This window comes from Trypanosoma cruzi, genomic scaffold, assembly GCF_000209065.1.
Source record: "Trypanosoma cruzi strain CL Brener 1047053514673 genomic scaffold, whole genome shotgun sequence".
NCBI lineage: Eukaryota > Euglenozoa > Kinetoplastea > Trypanosomatida > Trypanosomatidae > Trypanosoma > Trypanosoma cruzi.
In genome coordinates, this window is record NW_001849355.1 from 35311 (window position 1) to 61493 (window position 26183).

The following is a 26183-nucleotide window of genomic DNA, read 5'->3' on the forward strand; positions in this document are numbered from 1 at the left end:
ACAGTTAGAGGCTTCCGTATTTACGTTACAATCCTGTGAAGAGATATATGGGTGGCGGTCTGCGGTGTGCTTGATTCTCATTCTTCTTTCCCTTGTCGAAGGGTTACAGCCTATAATAGAAGTCAACGATCAAAAAAAATAATATAACATATATATATAGAAAAGAGACACATACCCATACGGCCCATGTCCCAGCACGAATTTTCGCTGCTTTCTCACTTGGGTGTTTCGGTTCCCGAAGTTCCTTCTCAGACGGTGCAGAAGAACAACCGTCGCGAAGGAAACTACCGCGTATTGGCTCCGTGCATGCGTCCGCCTGTGAAGGGGGCAATAGCCGCTCAAGTAATTTCTCCGCGTCGTGTTCCGAGGGTGCCTCTTGCCGATTACACCGGAGAAGTGGTGGTGGTGAAGGGGAAAGCCGGCCGCCCGAACACCGAGTACCTTATTTACAACGCGAGGGTGCCTTGTATTCGGGCAGTCAACCTGCAGCTGATGAAAGAACGACGGAGGCAACGCGAAGAGGAGGCCGTTTCCCGCATTTCACCTGACACCTTTTTTATTCAAACAAGTGAACGAGAAGATTTGGCTCGACGACGTCTCTTAGAGCATCTGCAGAATATAAACAGGGAACAGGCGCAGCGCAAGGTGGAAGAAAGGGAGCGTGAGCGGCAGCGCCGTTTAGAAGTTGAGGTGGCGGAGCTAAAGGCGGTAAAAGAGGCTGCCGTCAACGAAGCAGCCGCTCTTTTAATAAAGAAACAAGCGGCACGCCAGGCCATGCAGCGGGAATTATTAGACGCGATGGAGCGCAAGAGACAAGAGGCAGCCGATGGGAACAATCATCTGGCGCTGGAGTGTGCTGCCTTTCCGTGGGATAATGCTCCTCCGAATGAGGCAAAGCGGCGAGAGATTTGTTTGTCTCTCTTGGATGCGAACCGAAAACTCGCTGAGGACAAGAAAATGGAGCGGCAAGCGCGAAAGATAGAGGAGAGGGCCAGAGAAGCAGCGGCATTGGAAGTGGTACGTGCAGAAGTGGAGAGAGAAGATAGACGTGCGCTAGAGAAGAAACGATATTTGTGTGAGGAACGACAACGTTCTGGCATGGGAACTTTTGTAAAAGCCGCCCCTGTCGTGTTAGAGACGAGTGATTTGGGCTCCGAGTGGTTTCTGCGTACCACGAGGGAGGACGCTGGTGCACGGCGCGAGAGACAGCGTGAGTTAATGGAGGCAAACAAAAGACTGGCGGAAGAAACAAAGAGACGACGTGCCGAGGAAGTGGAGAGGCAAATACAGCAGGAACGAGAGGCGTTGCGGGAAGCTGAAAGGGCGTACACGCAGAGGATGGAATGTGATTGGGCGGAAAAGCGTAGACAGCAAGATGAGTTTAAAAAGGAAGCAAGAAAAACGGCTGTTGAACGCCATGAGAAGAAGCGAATATCAACCGAAGATGACTTGTGCCTCTCTCTATTTCAAGACAATTGCCGTAAAGCAGAAAAGGAAAAACAACGCCGAGAACAATTGTACTGCGAGGAACTGAAAAGTGGAGTGGACATGGCGCGGGAATCTCGTCGAGAGGAAAAGGAGCGAGAGGCAATGCAAGAAAAAAAGTACCTTGAGATGCAGGAAATTGAGACGAAGCGCGCGCTGGAAAGAGAACGGGCGAAGGCGTTAGAAAAGCGTGAGGCCTATCGGAAAGCGCTAGAGGAGCAAATTCAGTCAAGGAAAACAAAACCAGCCTGTCAGGCCCCTGTGACGCGTCATGGTTCGGTGTTGAAAGTTTTGTATCGGTGCCCTGTGACAGGAGACTTATTGCCGCCGGATCAATTCGGCATTTTTTCTGTCCGACAGCGTCAATCTGGGTGGATTTAGTGGCGGGGAGAATTCACTTTATTGAGGAATGCATTGTTTACTCCCAGCTCCCGCTATGTGTGTGTATGTGCTGCTATTGTCGATGTTGCTGTTGCAGTTGTTATTGGTACATTTTGATGCGTGCTTTTTATTATTATTTTCTTGTTGTTATTATTGTTGTTTTTTTTGTTGTTGTTGTTGTTTATGTCTTCTTTTGTTTTTGTTCTTGTTTTTTTTTTTTTCTCATTTGGTTGTCTACACGTGTTGGAAGGGACGTGTGTGTCTAGTGAAGGGGGTGTTTACTTTTTTCCATTGCGGCATGCGGTTGACAGATGATGAGATTGCCGAGCTGGAGCGGAACTGTGTCTCGCTTTATTATCGCTCCACTTGCGTCAAGGAGTCTTCTGACTGCGGTATGGCAGCCACGATGGCTTCCATCGCGTGCCGTTCTCTTTATTGGGCCCTGCAAGCACTGGTCGTCGCCCTCTTCACAGTCTGGTGGAGTGCGCATCTGAGGAAGGAATAGCAATAGATGTCCAATTTGCCATTCCATCGGTTTTTATTTTATTTATTTATTTATTTTTATTTTGTGACTGAGTGTGAGTTTTATTTTGTTTTTGTTTTTGCTTTGCTCTTATTTCTTTCTTTGTAATGTTTTGCTTTTCTTGGGCTGTCGTGCCTCTTATTGCCTGGTGCGATCACGTGAAGAGGAAGGAGAAGAGGATAGCTGGGCAGGTGAGGCTGTGGGGTGTATTCATGTATGTATTTGTATATCTATCTTTCTCTCCCTCTCTCTCTCTCTCTATGTGTGTGTGTGTTTAATTTTCAAATACATCCTGCTCCCCTCGTCTCTTTACCCAATCGTTTGCGCAGGCACAAGTCTTTTTTCTTTTTTTTTTTTCTTTTTTTTGGGGGGAGGGTTTTTGTGTTGTGTGAATTAAGGTGGATTTTTTTGTGGCGGCGTGGTGCACTTTCCCACTGTAACCATGCAGTCCGTTCTTCCTTATACATTGAACCCGCAGTGTATGGTGGGGTGTGAAAAAATGAAAATTTTGAATCCCAACACCGCCGCTTTGACAGGCCCAATGATCACAGCGCGGGAACCGAATCTTGTCAGCGGTGGGCTGCTGCACAACTGGGACGCCAACGCCGCCTCTGCGCACCTTTCGACAGTTAAAACGGTGCATACATGGGATCTCTCATGGACAGAAAAGGAGGCCTACTGGGAAAAGAATGTCGGGCAATGTACCGCCCCAGAAGAGGTGGAAGGACTTCTTCCCTCCAAATGGATCGGCTACAACGTGAGCAGTGATGTAGACGAGACACTGGCGCTGGTTTGTAAGCTCTGCACAGCGCTTGTAGACAAATTTGTGTCTCTCTCCCGTGGGGATAACGCCAATGTCTCCACCACGAAGTGGCGTCAACGTCAAGTGCTCTATGATCGCCTGGGGGCTGTCGTTGAACTTTTAGAAGCCTCCATTGGGGAGGCGATTCCCATTTTACGTCTCCGTGATCCGGAGTTTGTGCGGGACTGTTGGCAGCAACTTCAGGACGAGGAAAGGATGGATATCATGTCTGCTCTAAACGCCGCGGACCATAGGGAGACGTTCCGTCGCTGAAAGGTTGTGTTACTAGATCATCTAGAAGAGGAGAGACGGACAGATAGACAGATAGATGAATGGATGTATGAGTGGGTTGATAGACAACGTCTCTCTGGTGTGGTAATTGAATTGTGTGCGTAGATTCATGCGGTTTTGTTTCTGTTTTTGTCTTGTCTTTCTTGTAAAGGAGGAGAAACGGAGGAGTTGGTTTTTGTTTGTTTGTTTGTTTGTTTTGTGTGTGTGTTCTCTGCATTGATATATATTTTTTATATGCATGAACGAGTCTTATTTCCTTCTCTCCTTTCCCCCCCCCCCCCCTTTCACTGTGTGCACTCTTTACCTTCTGTCAGCTGTATATTTCCCAACTCTTCTTATATAAATATATATTTATTTTTAATTTTGCGCGTGCGGGAGGAAAACAAGCAATGAGACGGTGTTTTGCGACGCGGTTAACTTTTCAACGTCTGCTGTGTGGCGACAAGTTACCACTTAAAGATGCTGCAGCTGTGCAGGAAACTGCATCGGCCTTTCGCACGCGCTACCCCCTCGTACCGATCCCTGTTCCCATTGGGGCCGCGCTGAGTAGGAACTACGTCCTGCAGGGCGAACCGAAACGGGCCGTGGCGTTGCTGTCCGCTCATCCATCGGCATTTGCCCTGGCGGAGGAAACCAAGCAGCTACTTTCTCAGGATGCAAACGTGGATGCGGATACACTGCTGCGTCTTGTCGATGCGGTCCGCCCCGTCTCATCGGTGATATCGTGTGATTTTCTCAGAGCCTTTGCGGGTCGCCTATCGAGAGAGGGAAAAACGCAGGAGGTGAAGCAGCGGCTGATGCGAGATATACGCGAGGTGCCCCATCTTGCTGGCTCACTGCTTTGCCCCTTGACGGAAATGAGTGACGCAGCGAGTTCAGAGGACAAAGTAAACGTCGCGGAGGCTCTGGACATTGCCCTCAAGCGATCGTTTGTTAGCCCAAAGGATTATGGTCACGTGTTGCTGCTACTTTCACGTGGTGGTGAGCATCGGAAGGTGTTGGCTTTGTGGTCATGGATGCGGCACTCCTCTGCTCGATGGGACAAAACGGCGGCCTCCGCGATGATCATCTCAGCGTCGCTCTCCCGGAAAATGAATGCCGCCATAGCCGCCATTCAAACTTTGGCAGAGGCCAATGAAGATCCCACAATTGAGGCACAGAAATATTTTATACGTTACTTGGCATCCCGTGTTCCTCCGCTGTCACGCTATGCAGATCAACTCGTGTCACACTGGTACACTGAAACACAGCTGTGGACAACAGAGGCGCGTGTAGTAGGGGTGGAGCTGCTTTTTGCACATTATCATGGCAAGGACTACGATCAATTACGAGATGGACTTATTAGAGCAGGGAGGGAGGCGGTCACGGAGGAGGCAAAACAGGCAATTCTTAGAGTGAAGGGAATACCATATATTATGCGGCATTTTGCTTACAATATTGCCGAGGAGCCATGGCTGCAGGACTTTTATAATTCAGGGATGCAAATGAAAGATCTTGGCGAGTACCCGCAGCTTTTGGGGTTGTTGGCAAGTCTTGCGCGTCATACGGAAGCGGAGAAGAAGTTTGTGGATTCCATAAGAGAACTAAAAATAACCGTGGAGGCCTTTGAAGAAATGGCGACATTTGTAGCAGATGACATCTGCTTTAAAAATGCAGAAGACACGTTGCATTTTATTCACAGCATGGCCGAGGCGCTGTCGCAGCAGGTGCCCATGAATCTGAGGAGCTGGCTGGAGCTCCTGGGACAAAAATAAGTGGTAAATTTTTCGATGACATTTTGTTTCTTTCTTTCTTTTTTTATTTGTTATGACGTTCCCCATCTGCTTCATCATCTTCATTCTTAGAAATGTACTATGGTGTGTGACGGGGACAAAAGAAGAAAAAAGGAAAGAAAGAAATGTGTGCCGGTGAGTGGGTGGAAATAAACTGCAAAGGGGTTAAGGGGTCTCTCATTTTTGTTTGTCTCTCTGTCTGTGTGTGTGCAGCGTGGCCACCGCCTTTCCGACATTTTTTTTTTTAAGCGTCGCTCAATTTCCCTTTTCTTGTTGTTGTCACGGCTTTGTGTCTGTAGTCTCATGCCATTTAGCCGATTGACGGCATGAGGATGAGAAAAAGGGAAAGGGAGATCAAATGTCATCTCGGGGCTCTGAATAAAAGGGAGGGGAGGGGGAAATGGAGCCAACGGATGGAACGACGACAAGGAAATTGGCGAAGATGACGAAGACATTCCATTGGAGGTCTGCGTTAATGAAACTGCCGAACGAAACGCGGTGGCAACTCGTGGTACCGCACCAGGAGCAAAAAAAAAGGAAGGAAAAAAGAATGAAATACATAATTTTACTTTTCCCACACACACACACACACAAACACACACCAACCCGTGAAAACAGCCGCATCACGTGTTCAGTAAATGGGTCTTCTTGCGTCGCATCTCCCTGTTGTGTTGAAGTGTTTGGCCTGACAATTATTGTTTCGGTTGCTGGTCTCTTTCTTTTCCTGCTGTATTTGATGTAAGTCGCTAAATTTTCGTCTCTCCGTGTGTATGGTGCGAGCCCCCTGTTGCCTCACAAGGTTGAAGTGTAGGGTAGAATGTTCAATTCACCTCTTTCCGTCGACCAGCGCAGTTGTCCATCCTTCATTAAGGCAAAAAAGGATTACAACGCGGAATTCCTCCAGGATCCGTTCAACCGTCTGCCACTCTCACTCCGTGACGTGGCGCTAAAAACCCCTTCACTGCGGCGTGACGCGTCAGGGTCGCTGTCTCCATCGCCATCGTCCCCCTCGGCACGTCGTAAGAGGCGTTCAAACCGCGAGGTGTACGAGGCCATGTTGCGGCGTGACATAATTGCAGCGGAGAAAAAGGAAGAGGCACGCAACATGGCTGTGCAACAGGAGCTGTCGCTGTGCCGCCGTACCCCCCGCATCAGTGAAATGAGCCATAACCTCCCGCGTGACACGGTCATCTACGAGCGGCTGGATCGACTGCACAAGGAAAAACAGAAGCGTGGAGAGTTCAAACGACGGGAGCGGGAGCGGGAACGGCAGCAGGTCATGGAAGGGTGGTTTGTGCCAAATATAACCGACCGAGGGCGCCAATCAAAGGGTCGTGCACTGCAGGAAACGGAGGAATATCTCAATTGCCACCGTCAGCAGGAACAGGAGAGGACACAACGTGCTGAAGAGCGAAGGCACCACCGTCTGGCGGAGGAGATGGCGGAAGTGTACGGCTCGCCGAGGATAAACCTTCGCAGCGCAGATATCGTGCAGCGCGCAAGGGAGCGCAACGGGTTTGACAAAAAGTTTTTTATTGAAGCCATGTTGGAAAAAGCGGCGATTGCAAGGCTGGCGCTGTGGGAACGACAAGAAGAGCAAGAAAGGGCGGAGTCTTTGCCTTTCGCCCCGCGTATCACGGCACACGCTGCGACGCTGAAGCGCGACGGCGATGTCGTTGATCGACTGATATCCAGCGCAAAGAAGCCGAGTGCACGACCGTGCGGTGACATAATGCACACGAGGAGTGTATCCCGTGTGCGATCCCGAAGTGAGGGCCATCTCTCTAGGCGCAAGAAGGATACAGAGCCGCACGAACAGGAGCATTCAGGGCTAAATAGATCTTCGAATCATTGGATGGGGGATTCATGTATGGTGTCAATGGATGAGCGACGGCGTCGGTACGAAATACAGCATGAGGAGAAGATGCGGGCCATTTGGGAGGCGGAGCGACGGTTGCACAAACCTACCATCAATCCCTGCTCGGGGATGACTGTCTCCGGTCTTCCAGTAAAATCCCCCGAGCATTTAACGACAGTCCGTGAAAGGAGAGAAAATGCGGTTGTACAAGAGAGCGGAAGCAGCAGACTCGCGTCAAGTCATGGGTCTTCATGGATGGACGCCAGAGAGGCGATCCGGCACAGTGACTCCAACTGTTACCACCGTGGCCCCGAGGAGTACGTGTCTCCCATTCAAACCCCAAGCTGGGGAAGCGGGAAAACATCGTCGACGCGTGGCAAGGATACAATCTATGAAAGGATGCGTCGTTGGAAGCAGCTACGAGACGAAAAGGTTCAGAGGATGCGTGACGAGCTGCAAAAGGAGAAGATGCAGCGGTCAGTGGAAGCAAATAACACCACACCCAATGCCGAGAAGTGTATGGAGGACGATCTGGCGTCACCTGAAGTGTGCCCGGGGAAGACTTTCCCTGAGGAATACAAGACGCCGCGAGCACCAACAGGTGGGGCCGGGAGCGTCAGAACGCCTGTTGTGCTTTCTTTATTAGAAAGGCCTGATGATGAAATGTATTAGAGGGATGCTGAACGTATTGGAGCCTCGTGCAAGAATATCGTTTCTTCAATTCCCTTTTATTTTGTTTTTTGTTTGTTTTTCCTTTACATAATCCAAAAATTAAGTACAATTTTTCATCCCTTTTTTTTTTCTTTTCTTTTTTTTTTTTTTTTTTTTTTGCGTCTTCCTTGTGGATATCTGTTCAAGGTTGTCACAGACGCACACACTATCGAGATTGATTTGCCGCCGCCGTTTTGTGTATTTTTTGTTGTTGTTGTTTATCTCCCTCCTTTACGTAAAGACACTTCGCCTTGTTCTATTATTTTTATTATTATTTCTCTCTCTCTCTGTGTGGGTGTGTTTGATTGGCGTCGATACGCCCTTTCACCGGAGTCCACCACTGTCATGTTGTTTGTCTCCGCCTTTGTTCTCTTGCCTGTGCGCCCGGTGTTTTTTGTCGAATGTGAAGGGGGAAAAGGAGTGGAATAAAAAAAAAAAAAAAGGGAAGGGCTGAAACGCAAGACTGGTAGGAGACGTGATGGCCGAGGCGAGGCAGACAGATTTCTTGGTGGACGAGCATACACCTGCACCCCCTATAGAGATTTTATTGAAATTGCAGCTCTTTCGCACGGCTCTGGTGAACTTTATTGAGTGGAAGAACTTTGAGGAGGTAGTGCGGGGGTGTTTTGTGCGCGTTCTCCTCGAGATGCGGAGCGAAGATGTGCGCCGTGACAACAGTGATCATTACTACATTGCCTGCGTGAAGGGGGCGAGACGCGGCCCAAGGTACTCCGGCTTCTCAGCGGACATGGCCAGTACGGAGTGGCACATCGTCATTGAGCTCCCGCCATGTTTCCGCGCCACCCAGAACGGCAATGTTGTCCAGCTGAATTCTATTTCCAACTCTCCATTTCGTCAGTTGGAGTATCAACAGTGGGTTGAAATGACACGAGAAGCGGGGCTCGCTTTCATGAGTATGCCACAGCTTCACTTCCGACTTGATCTGCTGGAGGAACAGAAGCAGCAGGCACTCACCGTGGAGCCGCGTCGAAAGCGCTACGGGGAAGACCCACAAATAGCAGAAAGGCGCGAGCGGGCACTCAACGCCCTTCGGGACCAAATTAAGGCAGAAGTTGTCAGCACACACGTACAAATGCCCTCGATTAGTGGATTACAGCTGTGCCCGTTGGAGCAGCTCCAGGAAATTGAACGCGAAATGTTAGAAATGATTAGTCGTGTGCGCATGACCATTAATGAGCGCTCAAAATGCATGATATGCCACAGGCGTCTTTGCACTGTGATTTGTTACCCGTGCAAACACCAGGTGTTGTGCAAGGACTGCGCAGAGCATATAGACGGCAAATGCCCTGTACCGAACTGCTCTATCCCCGTTCGAGAGAGCTTTGAGGCCTACACATCGTAGTAGAATACATGCTTTTAATTTGTTTTTTGTTTTCTCTCTCCCTCTCTCCCTCTTTCTTGGTCTTTTCTCCTCTTTTCTGTCTACCTTTCATCCCTCTACGATGTTTGTGATCCCCACATTTATCTCAGTTCTGCGGTCAGCGTGATACCATTCACCGTGAACAGAGCACCTTCTCCACCGCGTGGTACGTAGTGTTACAGTTCTTTATTTTGTTGCGCTTTCATGTATTTGCCTTTTGTTGTTGTTGTTTTTCTCGTTGTTGTTGTTTTCGGTTTTTTTTTTTTTTCCTATCTCTCCTTTATCCCTTTATTCCTTTTTGTTGCGGCTTGCTGGTACCAGAGCGTGAAAGAAAAAAAAAGGGGGTGTGGGGGGGGTGTTTGCTTTGTTTGTGATGCGGAATGCGTTGGATGGGCATACACATACATATATATGTATACATAGCCGGCATGGTTACAAATGCGTGTGTGCGTGTGTGCGGCGAATGAAGGGAAGAAGAAGTGGAAGGGGAGAAAATGATGCCTTTTTTTTGGCGGGGGAGAGGGGAAAAAAGAGAGAAAACAACACGATAGCCCCTCTCTCCCTCCCTCTCTCTCTATCTTCTCTGCTCCCTTTGCTGTTGCTGCTGCCATAGCTCCGCATTTTACATAAATGCAGACACACATACAAACACATGGATTTGTTGTTGGGGTTTTGTCTGTTTTTTTACACTTTATTGGGTGTAGTTTCTTATGGGTGCTTGGACGAATCATGCAGCAGCGCTTGACCGCAGGTGACGACTGGCTGCAACAACTTTTGTTGACAGGCCCACAGCGTCCACCTGGCTATTCGTTGAAGGTCTTGCGCTGCCTATTGCTTTCTCGTCGCCATCCCGCCCTCCGCCCTGTCCACCTGCATTATTGACAAATGGCAACGGGGGCTGTCACCATCACGGCGAGAAGCATCTGTGTACTCTTGCAGTCCTGCAGGGTAGCGACTTGAAGAGTCACTGAACTGGAAGTGTTACGCTCTTGTAAAGAGACTGTGCCGCCGTGAGGGAAAATTTGGCGATCTGATGCGAGAATGGCCCGCATGGAGGGAAACGGGGAACGCACGTGCTACGGAATTGGGAGGCCGGAACCGCAGCGCCGCGAGAAGTGGGCCATGCGGCGTGACACATAAATTCCTGCACGGGAGGAGTCATCGAAGTGATGAGAATTGACCGTGAAGAAGGCGAAAGCGTGTGGTAAGAACGGAGTGCAGTCGATTGGAAATGAGATTCAACAGCTTAAAAGCACCGTTGAAACCTTATTGTAACTGCGTCCTCTCTTCAGGCACGGCACCTGACAACAGCGACGCGCTTGAATTTGTAGAAGAGTCATTGTAACGGCATTTGAGTACAAAAAGGGGGAGTGGGAAGGGGGGAGGGGAAATGACTTGTTGCACTGCGTTCTACTTTGTTTTGTCGCATTTGGAGCGAAGGGGAGGACAGTGCGGGTTATAATGAATAAGTCGATGGCGGCATTATTGAATAAAACATTTCCAGCGTTTCTCTTGTCTTTTAATTTGTGTGTATGTGTGTTTCTTACCTGTGAATTCTGTCAAGCAGACAAAAACAAAAAGGAAACGCTTTTTTCTTTTCTGTGGATTTTTGTTGTTTCTTTGGGAAGAAGGGGCAGGGAGGGAGGGAGTAGGCTTCTTTTACGTGCAAGAGGAACGTGGAAGTTGTGGATTTATTTGCCAGACGTCAACACATACATATTGTACACACATACATACATATATATTATATACACGTGCTTACACGGCAAAGGTCTATGAATCATTCGCTTCGAATTCTCCCACAGAATGAGTGGTACAAAAAGAGTGAAGTGAGCGCCTGTCAAAATCCAGGTTGCGGGCGTAGTTTCAGTCTCTTCAATAAACCAGAAAACTGCCATGCATGTGGCATGGTTATGTGTACACATTGCCTCAAGCGTCAGTTAACATTGCCTGGACACCCCGGCTCTGCCCCAGTGCCGCTCTGCCACGCCTGCGCCATCTGCGTCGCCAAATTACAGGCAGATGCGGAGAACGCATATCATCAGCAGGGACAACTGCTAAATATGCTGAATGAACAGCGAGAAGAGTTGGAGCGGCTTTTAGCGATTTCGTCATCACTGCGTGAAGAGAACCAGCAGTTGATTAGTCTGACAGAGGTGCTCAGGGCGGAGGTTGAGCAGCCAATGGTGAAGAGCGACATGGGTGAGGCATTATTGTCCCATTCTTCGGCGAGGGCGCGGAGAAAGAGTTCATCACAGCGGACACCTGTGAGACCGTTCACTGGAGAAGTAAACGCTCCAGCCGATGATGGTGATGATGTTTTTGACGGTCCAACTGCTGCGAGCGCGAATAGTAGCAGTCGTACTGCGACGGTGGAAGGGGCAGCGCTAGCGGAGGAGTTGCGGGCAAAACAACGCATGTTGTCCAGGCGAGAGGAGGCTCTGCAAGCATCCATGAAGAAGGTCACGAGTGATGCCACGCGTATTGCGGCACAGCGGATGCAGCTGCAGGAAGAAGAAAAGAAACTTCGGGCTCGAATGGCGCAGGAGTTTCAGGCTATCGTAGAGGAAGAGTGTAGGCGCTTGCAGAATGTGTATATGGAGGAGCTGACTACCTTGGGTGAGCAGTTTGCAAAGTGGCGGAGGAATGCCGATGAAATGTTAGAAACCGTGAGGCTGCGGGAGCACAGGAACACCAGTGTGGAGTTGTCGACGGTGTTAGGGCCAGAGAACACGGTGCAGGCGGTGAAATGCGAGCACGCCACATATATGACGCAGCAAGAAGAGGCGTACAAGGCAAAGATTGCACAATTAGAGGAATTGTTGAGAAAAGTACAGAAAAGGTTTGATGATGATAATTTCATGCTGCAAAGCGCGTTGGGTGTCGCACGGCGTGAAGTTGAAATGGAGAAGAGGCAGTTTGAGGCGTCTCAGCGAGCCACGGGGGTTCTCACGTTAAAAATGCAGGAGGAGCAGCAAAGATACGAACTGACTTGCGCTGAGTTGCGTGGAAGGCTAGAGACCATGCACTTCTTTCATGTTAAATGGCAGCAGCTAAAGCCACCACCACCACCAACACCGTTGTCATCATCACTGGTATTGTCACGGCAGGACGATACGAAAGATCGTGTCGCTACTGTCTTATGCACCGCGCTCTCTGAATGGCGGTGCGTGGCGGAAGTCCTGCTTAGTCAACACAGCGCTTCCCTTTCGGCCGCCACGTTATTTGCGTGTACGGCCTGTAGCCTCGCGGCGTCCCCTTTGCCATCTTCACCGACGAAAAAAGAGGCGTTGGCGAAGATATCCGCTTTGGCAGGGGAAGACGAGCAAATTACGGAGCTGCGCTGTGAGTTAGGCAGCGCTCAGCGCCTCTCAAAGGTCCTTGAAGATCGGGCAAACGAACACGCCCTGGAGGCTGTTTCTCCCGCACGTACGGTGGCACCAAATACGGAGGAACTGCAGCAGCTTCGGGAGAAGTTGTCACGGACTGAGAGGGCACTTGTACGGGCGAGCAGCATCGAAAAGCAGCTCTCTCAGCAGCTCCAGCAGCAGAGGGAGAGAGAAAAAAACGAAGGGCCTTGCGCTGCTCAGGGCGAAAGCAGCGCCTCCGTCCTGGGGCTGGCCGCACACATGATGAATCACGCCGGTTTGTACATGGACGGCTGCTTTGATCTCCTGCGCGATGCGCTTCTCCGGCGGTATGACGCTGGCGTTCAGATTATGCACGAGGAGCTGCTGAGACGACGCGAACTCATGCGACGCAACACAGTGGCTCTTGAACAAACGACAGCGAGCATGAAAAAATTTCAGGAAGGATTAAAGCGGCGTGAGTCGGCAGCTTTGCGGACGGAAGAGGCGCTGCGTGCATGGGAGCAAGACACACGTCTTCGCCTGATCCGCCTAATGAAAGTTTCAGCGGCGCTGCGGATGGTCGCAGAGCGACTGCGTGTTGCCTCCACAAATGGAGAGGCAAACCGCTCACGGGACGGTAACTTTTTGTAGGCAGCTGTCACCAGCATTGTATTTTATTTCCTATCGATTACCGCACTGCCGCAATAATGACGGGAGAATCTGAGTTTTTGTTGTTAGCTTTTCCTTTTTGTATTCATTTTTCTATTTGTTTGTTTGTTGTTGTTTTTATATTTGCCGTTATTTTGTTATTTTTATTTTTATTTTTTTTTCCTCAGTGGTGTACGCATCACACTTTATTTCTACCTCTTTATATATATATATTCTTTTTTCCTTCTTATTTAAATATTTACGCCCTCCTCCCCTGTGTGTGTGTGTTTGTGTGTTTCAGTCGGTCTCTTTCTCCCCTTTTTTATTTGTTTCTTTCTCCCGGCCGGCATACCACCACTTTGACAAGACGGATGTGCGGCGGTAGAAGATGCGGCACTTCATTGCTTATTGTTGATGTGACGTACGCCTCTCTTTCTCCGCCACCCCTTCTTCTTTCCCTTTTCCTTTGCTTCTGTTCTCCTCCGTCTTGGAACAGGTAGAGCGGGAGACGCAGCGTGGCGGACTGAGAGGACACATACACACACACACACACGGTAATAGAGAGAAAGTGAGCCCCCACAACTCGCAAGGAATATATACATTCATATACAGTGCATTATTCCATCGTATATACATTGCAATTGACATTAGAAAATGTCCCACTTCTCACGTGAGGCCACAAAACTGTTGCGCGCGGCAGAGGACGCCCTTTCCGGTAGGCGGCCGGCCGCTCTATCGCTGCCTGTAGAGCAGCAAGAATCATGGGACAGGCGCGATGGTGCTCTGAATTGTAGGCATGGGGACTCGTCTGTGTTGGAGCTGCAGCGGCAACTCCGCGTGGCGATGACGGAGATCAGTAACCTCCGCAACGAGCTGATGGCGGAACGGGAGTCACGCTCGCAGACAATTGTCTCCTTGGGCAGGCGCTGGAAGGAGGAGATGATGGTGGAGCTCCATGCTGCGGACCACCAGTCTCGTCGTGCAATCGCGGAGCTGGAAGTGAACGTGCTGCAGCGGTACAAGGAGGAGGCGACCGCCCGGGCAGTGATGCAACGACAACTGGACGAGGTTCTCCGCTCCTCCAAAGTTCGGGATCGCTCGCAATTTGAGCGGCAGGAGTACATTCAAGAACAAATAGACAGCCTTCGTGAGAGGCTGGAAGCAGCCGTGGCGGAGTGCGGTCTGATACGTGTTGAGTCAACACAACAACTTGAGAAGGAGCGGGCATCCCTTGCCCAGCGGCTGGACGTGGAGCTCCTGCGATACTTGGACATGCGCCGCGACGACCAACGGGAGCGTGAGAAATTAAAGCAGCAGTTGAAGGCCGATATTGCTGCGATAGGCCTTCATGTGAGGGAATTAATGGACGAGGCGTGGCGAACTCACGCGACAGCGCTTGAGCGCACGTTACGCGAGCCGATTGATACTTTTGCACAAAAAATAGCGCGTCACGAGGAGCTTGTTGCCGGCATGGACGCCAAGATTCACGACTGCACCACCACATGTCACGCCGAAGTGCGGCTACAGACGGCATCCCTTCAGGAGCGTGTGGGTGCATTGGAGTCCAGCAGTGCTGTCACCGCCTCTCGTGTAGACCGGGCGGAGCGAAAGGCCGATACCGCGCAAGAGGCCATGAGTCGCGTGGACGCTAATCTTGGCGTTGCCCGTGACACGGCAGAGCGGGCGCAGGCACAGGCGCAGAGAGCGATGGAGCGGGCACAGCGTGTGGAGGACACCGTGCAGGACCGCGATGCACGCTTGACACAAATTGAAACTCATCTTGGCGCCGCCGCGACAGCAGAAAAACTGCGTGTCGAAATTGAAATCGTTCGACGCGCCGCACTACGCGCCGAGAGTGGCGTTGATGCGCTGCGGCAGGTTTGCGAGCGTGACGAACAGCTGGCGGAACAAACTCGCCGTGTGGTTGACGGATTCACGGATCGCATCGAAGGCTGCGAGCAGCTGGTACATCGTCTTCGTGCCACAGTCGAGACGGCGGAGGGACGAGTGCCGCACCTGCAGCAGCGCCTTGCGGCTCTTGAAGAAACACGAGAATCTCTTTTTGCTTCCACCACGCGCCTTGATGATTTAGCGGCACAATTTGGTCAGAGAGTACAAAATGTCGAAGCGGCAGTAAAGGGGGTTGGCGAGCGCCTTGAGCAATCACGACGCGACACTCTTGGTGGTTTGCAGTCAGTCAACGCGCGGCTGGAGCACGCAAATGACATGGCGCTGCGCAGCGAGACGAGTAGTGCTGCTGCGCGGGCAGAAGTGGATCGCATGGATCGTCGTTTATGTGAACTTGAGTCACGGGCCGGACGCTTTGCAGCTGACTCCACAACACTTCGTGCTGCGACTGAGGATCACGCGAAGGACGTCGCCACGTTGTCAAGTCGCCTTCAGCAGGCAATTGAGTGGCAAGAGCAGCGTGACGCTCGCATGGATGCCGCCATTTTGGCAGCAGAGACGCAGAACACGACGGCCACGGAACAAGTGGCTGGACGACTGGAAACGAAGATGCAGAGGGATGTGCGGCGTCTGCAGTCCACTTTTGAGGATCGTGTGTCAGCGTTGGAGACGTCGATGGAGTCGAAGGTTGCGCCGCTTGAAGAGGCGGTGGCGAAGATGCGCACGTTGCGTGGGGGCGAAGAGACTTCACAGATGCTTTCGCGAGAGTTACGGACGTGCAAGTCGAAGATTGAGTCTCTCGAGGCCGCCCTTGCCGCGATGAGCGATACCGTTGAGCAGGGGCAAAAGGAGTATGTCCTTCTTCGTGACTGGAACGTCCTTCGCAAGACGGTGGCGTCACTCGAGTCGCGGCTACACGCCACTAATGCCGACACTACATTGCAGCAGCAGACATGTGAGGAATTTCAGGTGAAGTTGCGACAGCTGGAGGGCGAACAGAGGCGCCAGCGTCAGGCCTTGCACGACCTTCAGACGTCGGTGAGTGAATGCCGTGAGGAGACTTGCGCGGCAAATCGCTCTGTTGCCGCCGTAATCTCTCTTCATGCAAAGGAGGCTGGAACGACCACTAGGGTTGTAACAGGAACGGGAGACGAGAGAAAGCAGGGAAATTTTCAGGCCCCGTTAGACAACTTCAGTGAGTTGCGTTCGTCGAACCCACGCATGCCGAGTACGTTGGCGTCCGCCGGTGGAACAGCCATGAAGACACCCCGCACGCATCCGCAAACGTCAATTACCGAAGTGGTGGTAAAGGATGATCAGAATGAATCACCCGACGCGCAGGCGATTCCATTTTCGCAGAAAGGGGCCGATGTCTCGCGGAGAGTCAGCTCGAGTGTGGTCAACATGACAACAGCAACACCACCACCAATGGAGACACGCCGATTGAAAAGCTCAGCTGTCGATACGACTAACCGGCAGCAGGCAATGACGTGGAATGATACGACAGACAGCGACTCTGGTGGTGCAACCCCACCAGAGAAGGTTGGTGTGGCACCCCGAGAGTCTGTCTTTGCTGCCTCCGACCTTCGTCCCCCAGCCGCAACGCCTCTCGTCGATGCTGCTCGCACCTTTGGTGTTGATGATGACAACACTGAGGCGACTGCTTCCGTCTTTGATGCGGAAATGAAGGCAGCACCGATGCAACCGCCCCACGAGTTGTCTAGCAGTATATTCCTACCAGAGGAACAGTCGCGTCGGAGTCGTGCATTGTCGTTTCGGCAGCACTCAAGCAGCGCTGAAAGCGTTATTGCGGCGGATAGCAGTGCGGGTGCAGCTAATGTCACTCCCGTAAAGGATACGGCGGGAACCGCCGAGAAGGAAGCACCACCACCGAAGCCGACTACTGCATGGTACGACGACTGGGATGCAAGCACTGAAAGCGAAAAAGTGTCGTCAGCTAAAGAGGGGCAGAAGGAAGAGACAGCGTCTGCGGCCGCCCCACACACAGGTGTTGCGCCGTCGTCACATGGCGAAGGAATTTATTCCACGCCGCGAAAAACTTTTTTAGCGTTCGTCAAGGAGCCGTCAGAAGATGCGGCTTTTGTGCCACGCCACGGTGTCGCGACGTCCGCCTCCACTTCCTCCGGTGAATCCAGGAGAAAAGAAACAACACCGGTGATGCCGGCCTCTGAGCCAAAACGCTTCACGAGCTTTGACGATACCACATCCGAGGACGAGGAAAGTGAGAAGGAATTCTGATAAAACAACGCAGGAATTGTGATTGCTTTGATGTATAAATTTAAAAAAAAAAAAAGTATACGTATAGAGAGAGAGTAAAAGTGAGAAGGGAAAGGAGGTTGAGTTTGTGTATGCTCTTCACTGGGTTGGGTTGGTACGAATAAAATTATGAGCGGTTAAATTTGCCCTTTGTTGCCGTTGGGGTGGTGTCTACTTCACTGTATGCTTTTGTTTTGTTTTCTTGTTTTGCTTTCTCTCCGTCTCCCTACCACCCGCAGTATTCGCTCAACTGAACGCGTGGGTCTCCAGAAGGAAGAGAAGGAATTGAAATAAGCGAGAAAAAAAAAAGGGGGAAGGGAGGGGGGTGAGTGAGAGAAAGGGGGACAAACAGCAGGAAAGTGAATCTTTGGGATATGCATTTGACCGGCATGCTTGGGTGCGGCTTGCTTTTGTATGCACCGCTCCTAATTGCTTCTTTTGCCGCGATTGCAACGCATCCACAGCTACTGCTGTTGGCGCTTAGTGTCGTCTTGGTTGCGCTTGTTGGTCCTTTCATCAGTGGGGTTTTGTATCTTGTGATGAAACCAGTGGCGTTGCTCCCACTCCTTATCCTCGTAGACGTCACTGTCACGGAATTCCTACGCGTGTGGCTGCTTTTCACTTTATACCGCGTGGAGTCGGTCACACGTAGCTACGGACAGCTGCTTGTCGCGAGTCCCATGCGCTTTGCGCTTGTGTCTGCTGCGGTTGGTTGCGGGTTTGGGACGATCTCCGTTCTGCGGGGGGCGGGTACACTTTTTGACTCCACGCAACGCATGACGTTCTACACGAGGGGGACGACGGCGTACGACCTGAACGTCTGTCCACGCCTCCCACTGCTGATGCACAGCACACTCCAGGCGTTTTTGCTGCTCCTTTGCCAGGTGGCGTGGGCGGTGATGACTGGGCAGGCAGTGACCGCGTTGCAGAAGCTGCAGCAGCCACAAAAAGCATGGCGCCGGCTTCTCCTTTTTTATCGCGTCAACACGTCCAAGAAAAAATTACCTGCCGTGGACGAGCTGGAGCCGTTGCGTGGCTCTCCGGACACGCAAATAAACGTCGAAACACCGCCCCAGCAGAAGAAGAGGGAAGAGGCACCACCGCTTGTAACTCATATCAGTGAGGATGAGGAACCGCATAGGGTGTGTCCCCGCGAGTGGGTTGATAACACGGAGCAGCGGGAGAAGGAGGGGGATGGTGATGGGGAGGAGAGAGGGGAATTTGTGTGTTTCATAAAAACACCCCAAGTAGCGATGAAAGATGACGGCGGCTCTCAGCCCCTCCTGCCGCCGCGGGAGCAAGAGGAGACGCAACTTCCCGAGCCCACGTTGCTTCGCTCAAAACCACTGCTGGCTGTGGCATCACTCCTTGCACCCTTTCTGTTGCACCTGCTGTTTGCCATGTTTTCACTGTTCAATTCGGGGGCGTACAACAAAGCGACACAAAAGGAGGTGCCACGGCGTGGTTGTGTGATCTCTTTGCCCCTTCAGGCATCTGTCACGGCGATATCGCTTCTATGGATGGCAGGTATCATACACGTGGAGCGTGCTCGTGCGGCTTGCTAGGGAAAGCGAAATGAAGGTTTGCGAAGAAAAAATCAAAAAAAAAGAAAAAAAAAAGGGAAGTTCAATGCCGGAATAAACTTTTTTTTTTTTTTTTGGCAGCGTGCCCTTTGTTGTTTTTGCTTTTTTAAATATTTGTTGCCTGTTCTTTCTCTTTTTTTCTCTCTCTCTCTCTGCATTTTTATGGGCCGACTGCAGGCCTTGTTGTCACACTGTGAGTGCGCACCTTTTTGCCTGCATCTGTGGGTGTATCCAGTATTCCTTCTGGAGGGGTCGTTCCGCAGCAAGCAAAGGAGAGCAGCAAAAATAAATAATTCAAACGGGATCAAAAACAAACCAAAGGACGAAAGAAGAAAAAAAAAAAGAAGAGAAATTCACGAGCGAATTGTGCTTCCGCTCGTGCTCACAACCGGGTGAGGAATGCCCGTGGCCATGGTGGTTGTGGATGTGCCCACGGCAGTGTGCGATAAAACTGTCGCCCAGACGCAAAGTGGCCCGTGGGCACGGGGAGCGGATGAATTGTACTCCAGCCTGCACATTGAGGGGTCGCCGTGGCTGATGGAAGAGAAAAACAATGGTGAGATCGAGCATCTGCCCGTGGCGCGAGGTCATGTCGTGGACGGTGTCAACGCCGGGAAGAAAAACTCGTTCCCATCCTCTTCATCACACAGCAATCGAACGGTGCCTCCGAAAACTTGCGCCTTCAACGTCGTTAAACCGCCAAATTTGAAAGATGACTCATGCGTCGTTCTGCCCGTGTTGGGCCGCAACGAGCTGCTGGATCTTTCTTCTCGACAGCTCACCGTACTGCCGTGTCTGCACAATACGGCCGCCAAAACGAGGCACGGCAGTGGAGCCAGAGTGGCGAGTCAAGTGCGCACGCTGCAACTTTCTCGCAATAGCATAACGTCCCTTGTTGCGGTACCGGAACCGTCGCTATCCGCTCAGCCTACCGCACTTGCGGAATTTACAAGGGTCGTGCTGTTGGATGTGAGTCGCAACGAGATCACTAGTCTTGCCGGCGTTGAGAACATGACATCCCTCCGCGTTCTGCAAGCCTCGCATAACAAAATTGAGGATCTTGGCCCACTCTTTACTCCCAATTCCATTCTGCAAAAGTCTGCTGCATTACGAGTACTTGACGTGAGCTTTAACCAGATACGTACGCTTCTTCCTCCCTCTGTGAATGTTTTAGAGAAACCCATGCGGTCTCTGCACACACTTACCCTTTCCTACAACCATCTAAGCGAGCTGAATGACTTGGATATGCTTTTTCCCGACGTCGTGGAGCTCCGCGTCGCACGGAATCGGATGACGGAGCTGCCGCAAGTACTTCCAAAACGAATCTATCGCATCGAGCTGCAACAGAACTACCTCGACGAGGTCGCTCAAAATAACGTGCGTGAAATTCAGCGAAGAATGCGGTGTCTTCGAGATGTTGAAATGAGTGAGCAGCGAACAAGACAGGAGGATACATCTGAGACTGAAAATGCCACCAGTTTCGAGGGAGTTCATGGCACAGAGAACGAAGAGGATAGAATGGACGATGCTGTTCTTCATCGCCATGCTTTTGCTGTTGACGACGTAGAAAGTGATGCTGAGAACCGTGGCATGCTGGATGTTGTTGTCCCTCACAGCATATTCGGGGGTCAGGGCAAAGATGCAGGGCAGCTCAAGCTTCGGGAAATGATAATTTCTCCACCCCATATTGAGTGCGCCTCTCTGCAAAAGAGATCGGTAATCCCCACGGCATGGGCCCGGCAAAAAAATCCCCGGTGGCTGGAAAAAGACCCTCTACACGTGACTATGATGCTCACAAGGGTCATAGCATCTGCTTCTCTGCATTCTTCTAGTAAAATCTCATACTTGTGGGTTCAGCCACGGATCATTGAAGCAGGGTCCACTGGAGCGCTTGTTCTCATCCATGAATTCTCCCATGCGGAGTTAGTGGCTCCGTCCATCCGTCTCTCCGTCGGCGATATCAACCGAGTCTGTGTAGCACTTAGTCATGAAACCCTTGCGGCGCCATGTGCGTTGGCAGGGAACCTGCTCTTCTCACTCTTGACGCAGTCGACGGGAGAAACGCACGGAGTGGCGGATAAAATAAGGGTATTCAAAGAAGACGAGGAAGAGAAGGAGAAAACTACGCCATTGCAGCGGCAGCAGCGAATGAAAGATTTTTCACTTCAAAAGTTGACTGTTTTTTACAAATCCATTCAGTCATCCATGCCGAAGCGGAATCCTTTCACGCATGGCACGTCTGGTCGGGAGTGGCTTATGAGCGAGTTGAGGGCGCCACTCAACTGGAATGAAACGAGACGGCGTCCCTGTCCCTTTACCTCATGCTTGCCACTACGGCTCACAAAGCAGGAGCGAATTGATAGGCGCCGTAAGATCCCCGATACCTAGGAGGGGCCACAAGGCAAAAAAAAAAAAAAAAGGTCACCTTTGGACATGCAGTGCTGTGATATCGGATATTAACCTCTTTATTTCCTTTTTTTTTTCTATTTATTTATTTATTTATTTATTTCTTCTTTCCTACTTGTGAATATTTCTTTGTTTTTGGTTTTCAGGACAAATTTGATGGACGAAACGACCACACGGAGAAGGATGAAATATGAAAGACGAGATTGTGTGGGAAATAAGAGGAGGAGGGAAAAAGAAGGGGAGAAAAAAAGTACAAAAGTAACCGATGGTGTTTGGAATGAAACCCACACATGAAGCCCACACAAATTTATTTATTTATTTATATTTAAATGGATGTCTGAATACTCGTATTTGTGTGTGTGTGTGTTATCTTCCTTGTTGATAATTTTTTCATAGACATTGTGTTTTGCGTTGATGATAGAAGGATGAATAAAAGGGATTTCTTTTTTTTTTTTTTTGTTTATTGTGCGGGTGAGTCTGCGAAGTCAAAGATTGACAAGTAAAGAGTGTGAGATGATAATTTAAGAGTTCTTCTCGCTTTTTTATTTTCTCTCTTTTTCTTCCCGTGTGTATTTTCTTCCTTGCATTTTGGAAACACTCAACGATTATCTCTTGGTAGCGTGTCAGTTGCCTTTTTTTTTCTTTTTTTTTTTCCCTCTTCTTTTTTACGGATGTTGGGGGGGTTGGGGGGGGGGGGGGGGCGTGAAAGTTGTTTTATTGCACGAGTCATTTATTTTCGGTATTTTCTTTTTTTTTTTTTTTTCTTCGTGTGGTCCCTTCCGCATACGCCGGGGACGTTACATGATGGGATTTGTTGGGGTGCTGCGGGTGTTGGCGGCATTTTCCCTGTTGTCAGCGGGGCATTATTTTGCCGCCGTTTTTCTTCCGGTGGCGGACTGCGATGAGACGTTTAATTTCGTTGAGCCCATTCACCAATTGCTCTACGGCAGCGGACTGCAGACATGGGAAAACTGCCCCCTTTACGCACTGCGCTCTTGGCTCTTTACATGGATCTACGCCTCCCCTGCCCTTCTCATGTCAGGGATGCCGAGCCCGCGAAGTGTCGATGTGTATTTTTTTAACCGCATTTGTTACGGCCGCATGGCGTGCCTCAGTGAATTGTTTCTTGTCTACAGCGTGCGGAAGGCGATCTCTGGGAGGGCCGCGGCGGTGACACTGGCGTTGCTGCTGTTCAACTACCCCATTCTCCATGCCGCCGTGAGCGCGCTGCCGACAAGTTTTACGATGATTAATTACTTCATGGCACTGGGTTTTTGGCTGCGCAGCGGTCACAGGAGCGCCCGGGACAAAAACACTCCCGCTGCGGCCTCTACTGGCCGTCACACAGGGACGTCAAGACGGCGACGAAGCGAATCGCATCACTTCAGCGTCTTTGGAACCGTTTTCTTTGCCGTTTTTGCATGCGCTGTAGTTTGGCCATTTGCGGGCTTTGCGGTTCTTCCAATGGCTTTGGATTTGATTGTGCGCCACCCAAAGGCATCGGTAGTATCGCTGCTCCTCGCAATTGCTCTCATTATACCGCTGGCTGTGGGTCTCGACACATTGTACTACTGCCGCGTCACGTGGAGCGCATGGAACCTTGTGCGGTACAACTTGAAGGGGGGAGCAGAATTATATGGTGTGGAGCCTTGGTATTACTTCATCAAGAACCTTTTACTCAATGCACACGTCTTGTTCCTTGCAGGTGTTGTGGCACCGTGTGTAATCATCCTTAGACCGACACTAAACGGCAGCCTTAAGCATACCCGTGACGGTACGAAACATGATTATAGCAACCGGAATTACAAGAAGGGGGGTGCCCGCGAAGAGGCAGCCACAATGCAGCGGAAACGCGCTGCACTTCCTCTTCCTTTCACTTCTTTTTCATTGGTGGATGTAAAGGCATACATGGCGTCGGTGCCATCCGTACTATCGTCTTCGTCATCGTCACTGCCCCCTTCGAGGAGTCGCATGCTGTTGTACATCTCTCCCTTTTTTTTGTGGTTTACTTTTTGGCTTATGGTGGCTCATAAAGAGGAGCGCTTCATGGCGCCGGTGTACCCTTTTCTTCTTCTTGCCGCCGCGCTGAGCTTCACACTCGTATTCTTTCCCTCTGGCTCAGCTTCCGGCATGACGACCGGCACCAGAGCAGCAGCAGCACCATCTGCAAAAACGACGGACCAGGACTCGAATGAGAAAATGGGACGACACGGTTTTGCTCGTGGAACGTTGCCACGAAATTCGCGGCTCCTACCCGTCACGGGGTGCATTCTACTGCTACTCTGTGGTCTCCTGTCACTCTCGCGCAGCATGGCCGTCTACCACTTCTACGCCGGGCCGCAGCGATTGATGTATGATACATATGATGCGCTCCAGCATGCAGCGGCACATAAAATTGCGTCGAAAAAAGGGAGAAATAACATGACATCATCAAACGATCTTTACACGGTTTGTGTTGGCCGTGAGTGGTACCGCTTCCCCTCGTCCTTCTTTTTGGACACGCAGAGGGCACGGGTGGCATTCATAAAGACTGATGGCTTCTCAGGGGCATTGCCGCTGCCATTCAAGCGAGATGATTCCTACGCCACATGTCGCTGCGGTGCTGCCGGTGTAAACGATCTGAATCAAGAGATTGCCGAACAGTACGTGTCAGATGCTGCCCTGGAGTGCGACGCTATTCTTGACAGCCATAGTGCATATGATTCAAGCGACTTGAAGAACTATCCGCAGGACGTCTTTGCGTACCCTCTGGTAGCTACAGCGAAGCCGCAGCAGTACCGGCTGCTGGATGTGGACAGGACTCCGATGTGGTGTCGAGTGTTGTATTACCCATTTGGCATCAGCGAGCGGTGTGCCGTGTGGCAGCGTGTTGAACTGTTAAGCAAACACCGTCTCCATGCCAGTACGTAATGACACTGCTGTGGGTGGGTAGGGGAGGGAAGGCGTGGCGTGGCGTGGCGCGCAATGATGTGAGTTAAGTGGAAGAATGGGAAAATGTCGCGGAAGCAGTGCTATTAGTGGAAAAAAAAAAAACGTTGACGATGTGATGGAAGACGCAGCCTCTCACGTCTGTATGCGCCTCTCTGTTGTGAAATTGCATTCAGGTCGATCCGCTACCACTATCCACGTGTTTTTTCTTGTTTTATTTTTTTCTCATTGTTGTTTTCACGGTAATGTACGGAGCCAGAGGCTGTGGGGCTTTTGATACAACAGTCATTTACATAGAGGGGAAAAGAGAAGAGAGAAGTTTGTGTGTGTGTGTGTGTGTGTGTGTGTGTTGTGATGGGAAATGAATCGGCTACGCGATACGTGGCAGCCGTGACGATTCAGCGGTGGATTAAACGACGGTTTGAAGTAACGCGTGCGATGCGGCTCTTGGGCATTCTGCGGGTGCTGCAGGACGAGGCGAAGGGCAAAAGGACTGTCACACCACTTCTAGAGGAATTGAGGAGCCCCACCGACGTGGGGATGGCGACAACAGACGGTAGTGATGGGGGCGTTTCTTCAAGTCAGGCGGTAAAAATGCTGCTGGAGTTGGCCGTCATGTATGCGGAACGGCTTCACAGTGAAAACTACACACGACGACTCATGTTTAGCAGCCATGAGCCGCAGTCGCGAGGGGCAGGCGAGGAAGACAAGCGGGCGGTGGGACAGTACGACACCACGCGACGTCTGTTGATTCTTTCAGACGAGGTGTTGGGGCAGCTGGTGCTGGATGTGAGGGATAAAAGCAAGCAGCAGAGATTGCAGAGGGGATGTGGCCTGCAGCAATGCTTGGACGCCCCATGTATCACGTGGCTTTCGCATCTTTTTTGTAAATCACAGGAAGTTGAGGAGGCATGGAGGGCGCGGCCGTTTTGGTGGAGTCTACGGCACAATTTGTTGGACACTTGTGTGGCGACGAACCATGTTGGGGTCGGCAAGGTGGATGATGTTCCGCCACTTCCACAGCCGCCGATTTTGCGAAGAGGGAAGTCACTTGCGGTGGAAGGGGGGGCGCAGAAATTAAATCCTGGCGGCAACAAAGAGAAGGGGGATCCCAAGTTTGATAACAGCAGCGGCACTGATGATGATGATGATGATGGCGATAAAGACGACGACGATGACGACGACAGTGAGGATTTCTATAGCGACGAGAAGTACTACGAGAAAAAAAAGGAGCAGGAGCGGGCAACACGGGCCCGCGTCATGTCTCTTCTGCAGATGGACGACTCTTCGGCCGCCACAAGAGGAAAAGATGCTGCAGAAGAGGCGGCTGCACGGGATTCATACATGGAGTTATTCGGCGAGGTGAAGGATGTACTTTTCCCTACACTTAACGCAATGAAGACGATGTCGACGGAGGTTGCCACCGCGGCTGTGAAAGACGCCAGCAATGTCTCTAACTGCTGCATCGTGTGTGAGTTGCAGGATGAGGCAGGAGGACTTGTCAGGTGTCCCTGCGGTAGTTGGGTGCATGTAGACTGTGCAATGAGTGTTTCTAGCGGCGTGCCCCGCTGCTCCCAGTTTTGTCATTTTTCGGCGTGACGGGGCATTTGAACCTTAACAAATACACACGGGGAGAGAGAAGTAAATGTACATTCACCTGTTTTTGTTGTTGTTGTGTATATTTTTCCTTTTTTCCCCTATGCCCCATACATATATATATATATATATAATTTATATTCAACCGTCTAGCGACGCACTGTCCGGTACTTCAACTGGGGAGTTGATGTCACAGAATTTCTTTTATTCTTCATTTATCCCCTATTATGACCAACGACGGACATGTGTTTACTTTTCGCACCGGATTACAAAAAGTGAAAAT

At 50.8% G+C, this 26183-nt stretch overlaps 11 protein-coding genes across 11 annotated transcripts, besides 26 other annotated features; all 11 read left to right on the plus strand.

Moving 5' to 3' along the window:
- Positions 1-15937: part of a sequence feature (heterozygous, non-Esmeraldo-like haplotype) that runs on past the window's edge.
- Positions 132-159: a sequence feature (AT_rich).
- Positions 187-1866, plus strand: Tc00.1047053509429.130 (hypothetical protein, conserved; the record flags this gene model as incomplete). Its single annotated transcript, XM_815062.1, has 1 exon — positions 187-1866. One exon carries the CDS (start codon positions 187-189, stop codon positions 1864-1866), a length of 1680 nt encoding a protein of 559 aa, XP_820155.1.
- Positions 2005-2085: a sequence feature (T-rich).
- Positions 2401-2512: a sequence feature (T-rich).
- Positions 2619-2649: a microsatellite.
- Positions 2728-2755: a microsatellite.
- On the plus strand, positions 2832-3464 carry Tc00.1047053509429.140 (hypothetical protein, conserved; the record flags this gene model as incomplete). Its single annotated transcript, XM_815063.1, has 1 exon — positions 2832-3464. One exon carries the CDS (start codon positions 2832-2834, stop codon positions 3462-3464), a length of 633 nt encoding a protein of 210 aa, XP_820156.1.
- Positions 3494-3548: a microsatellite.
- Positions 3657-3679: a microsatellite.
- Positions 3818-3847: a sequence feature (AT_rich).
- On the plus strand, positions 3872-5236 carry Tc00.1047053509429.150 (hypothetical protein, conserved; the record flags this gene model as incomplete). The annotated part of the gene is made up of 1 exon (XM_815064.1): positions 3872-5236. The coding sequence occupies one exon, from the start codon at positions 3872-3874 to the stop codon at positions 5234-5236; it is 1365 nt and encodes a 454-aa protein (XP_820157.1).
- Positions 5830-5856: a microsatellite.
- On the plus strand, positions 6072-7784 carry Tc00.1047053509429.160 (uncharacterized protein; the record flags this gene model as incomplete). The annotated part of the gene is made up of 1 exon (XM_815065.1): positions 6072-7784. One exon carries the CDS (start codon positions 6072-6074, stop codon positions 7782-7784), a length of 1713 nt encoding a protein of 570 aa, XP_820158.1.
- Positions 7905-7942: a microsatellite.
- On the plus strand, positions 8302-9186 carry Tc00.1047053509429.170 (hypothetical protein, conserved; the record flags this gene model as incomplete). Its single annotated transcript, XM_815066.1, has 1 exon — positions 8302-9186. The coding sequence occupies one exon, from the start codon at positions 8302-8304 to the stop codon at positions 9184-9186; it is 885 nt and encodes a 294-aa protein (XP_820159.1).
- Positions 9217-9283: a sequence feature (CT-rich).
- Positions 9422-9453: a microsatellite.
- Positions 10913-10967: a microsatellite.
- Positions 10980-13205, plus strand: Tc00.1047053509429.180 (hypothetical protein, conserved; the record flags this gene model as incomplete). The annotated part of the gene is made up of 1 exon (XM_815067.1): positions 10980-13205. The coding sequence occupies one exon, from the start codon at positions 10980-10982 to the stop codon at positions 13203-13205; it is 2226 nt and encodes a 741-aa protein (XP_820160.1).
- Positions 13300-13384: a sequence feature (T-rich).
- Positions 13857-17369, plus strand: Tc00.1047053509429.190 (hypothetical protein, conserved; the record flags this gene model as incomplete). Its single annotated transcript, XM_815068.1, has 1 exon — positions 13857-17369. One exon carries the CDS (start codon positions 13857-13859, stop codon positions 17367-17369), a length of 3513 nt encoding a protein of 1170 aa, XP_820161.1.
- Positions 15938-16054: a sequence feature (areas merged during assembly that could not be assigned to a particular haplotype. This can correspond to areas where the two haplotypes were merged or to regions with more than two copies in the genome that were merged during assembly.).
- Positions 16055-26183: part of a sequence feature (heterozygous, non-Esmeraldo-like haplotype) that runs on past the window's edge.
- Positions 17403-17424: a sequence feature (AT_rich).
- Positions 17762-18952, plus strand: Tc00.1047053509429.200 (hypothetical protein, conserved; the record flags this gene model as incomplete). The annotated part of the gene is made up of 1 exon (XM_815069.1): positions 17762-18952. The coding sequence occupies one exon, from the start codon at positions 17762-17764 to the stop codon at positions 18950-18952; it is 1191 nt and encodes a 396-aa protein (XP_820162.1).
- Positions 18559-18606: a sequence feature (G-rich).
- Positions 19096-19124: a microsatellite.
- Positions 19370-21358, plus strand: Tc00.1047053509429.210 (leucine-rich repeat protein (LRRP), putative; the record flags this gene model as incomplete). The annotated part of the gene is made up of 1 exon (XM_815070.1): positions 19370-21358. One exon carries the CDS (start codon positions 19370-19372, stop codon positions 21356-21358), a length of 1989 nt encoding a protein of 662 aa, XP_820163.1.
- Positions 21445-21479: a microsatellite.
- Positions 21680-21707: a sequence feature (AT_rich).
- Positions 22009-22043: a sequence feature (T-rich).
- On the plus strand, positions 22178-24286 carry Tc00.1047053509429.220 (hypothetical protein, conserved; the record flags this gene model as incomplete). Its single annotated transcript, XM_815071.1, has 1 exon — positions 22178-24286. The coding sequence occupies one exon, from the start codon at positions 22178-22180 to the stop codon at positions 24284-24286; it is 2109 nt and encodes a 702-aa protein (XP_820164.1).
- Positions 24626-24654: a microsatellite.
- Tc00.1047053509429.230 (hypothetical protein, conserved) lies at positions 24659-25903 on the plus strand (the record flags this gene model as incomplete). Its single annotated transcript, XM_815072.1, has 1 exon — positions 24659-25903. One exon carries the CDS (start codon positions 24659-24661, stop codon positions 25901-25903), a length of 1245 nt encoding a protein of 414 aa, XP_820165.1.
- Positions 25441-25498: a microsatellite.
- Positions 26011-26033: a microsatellite.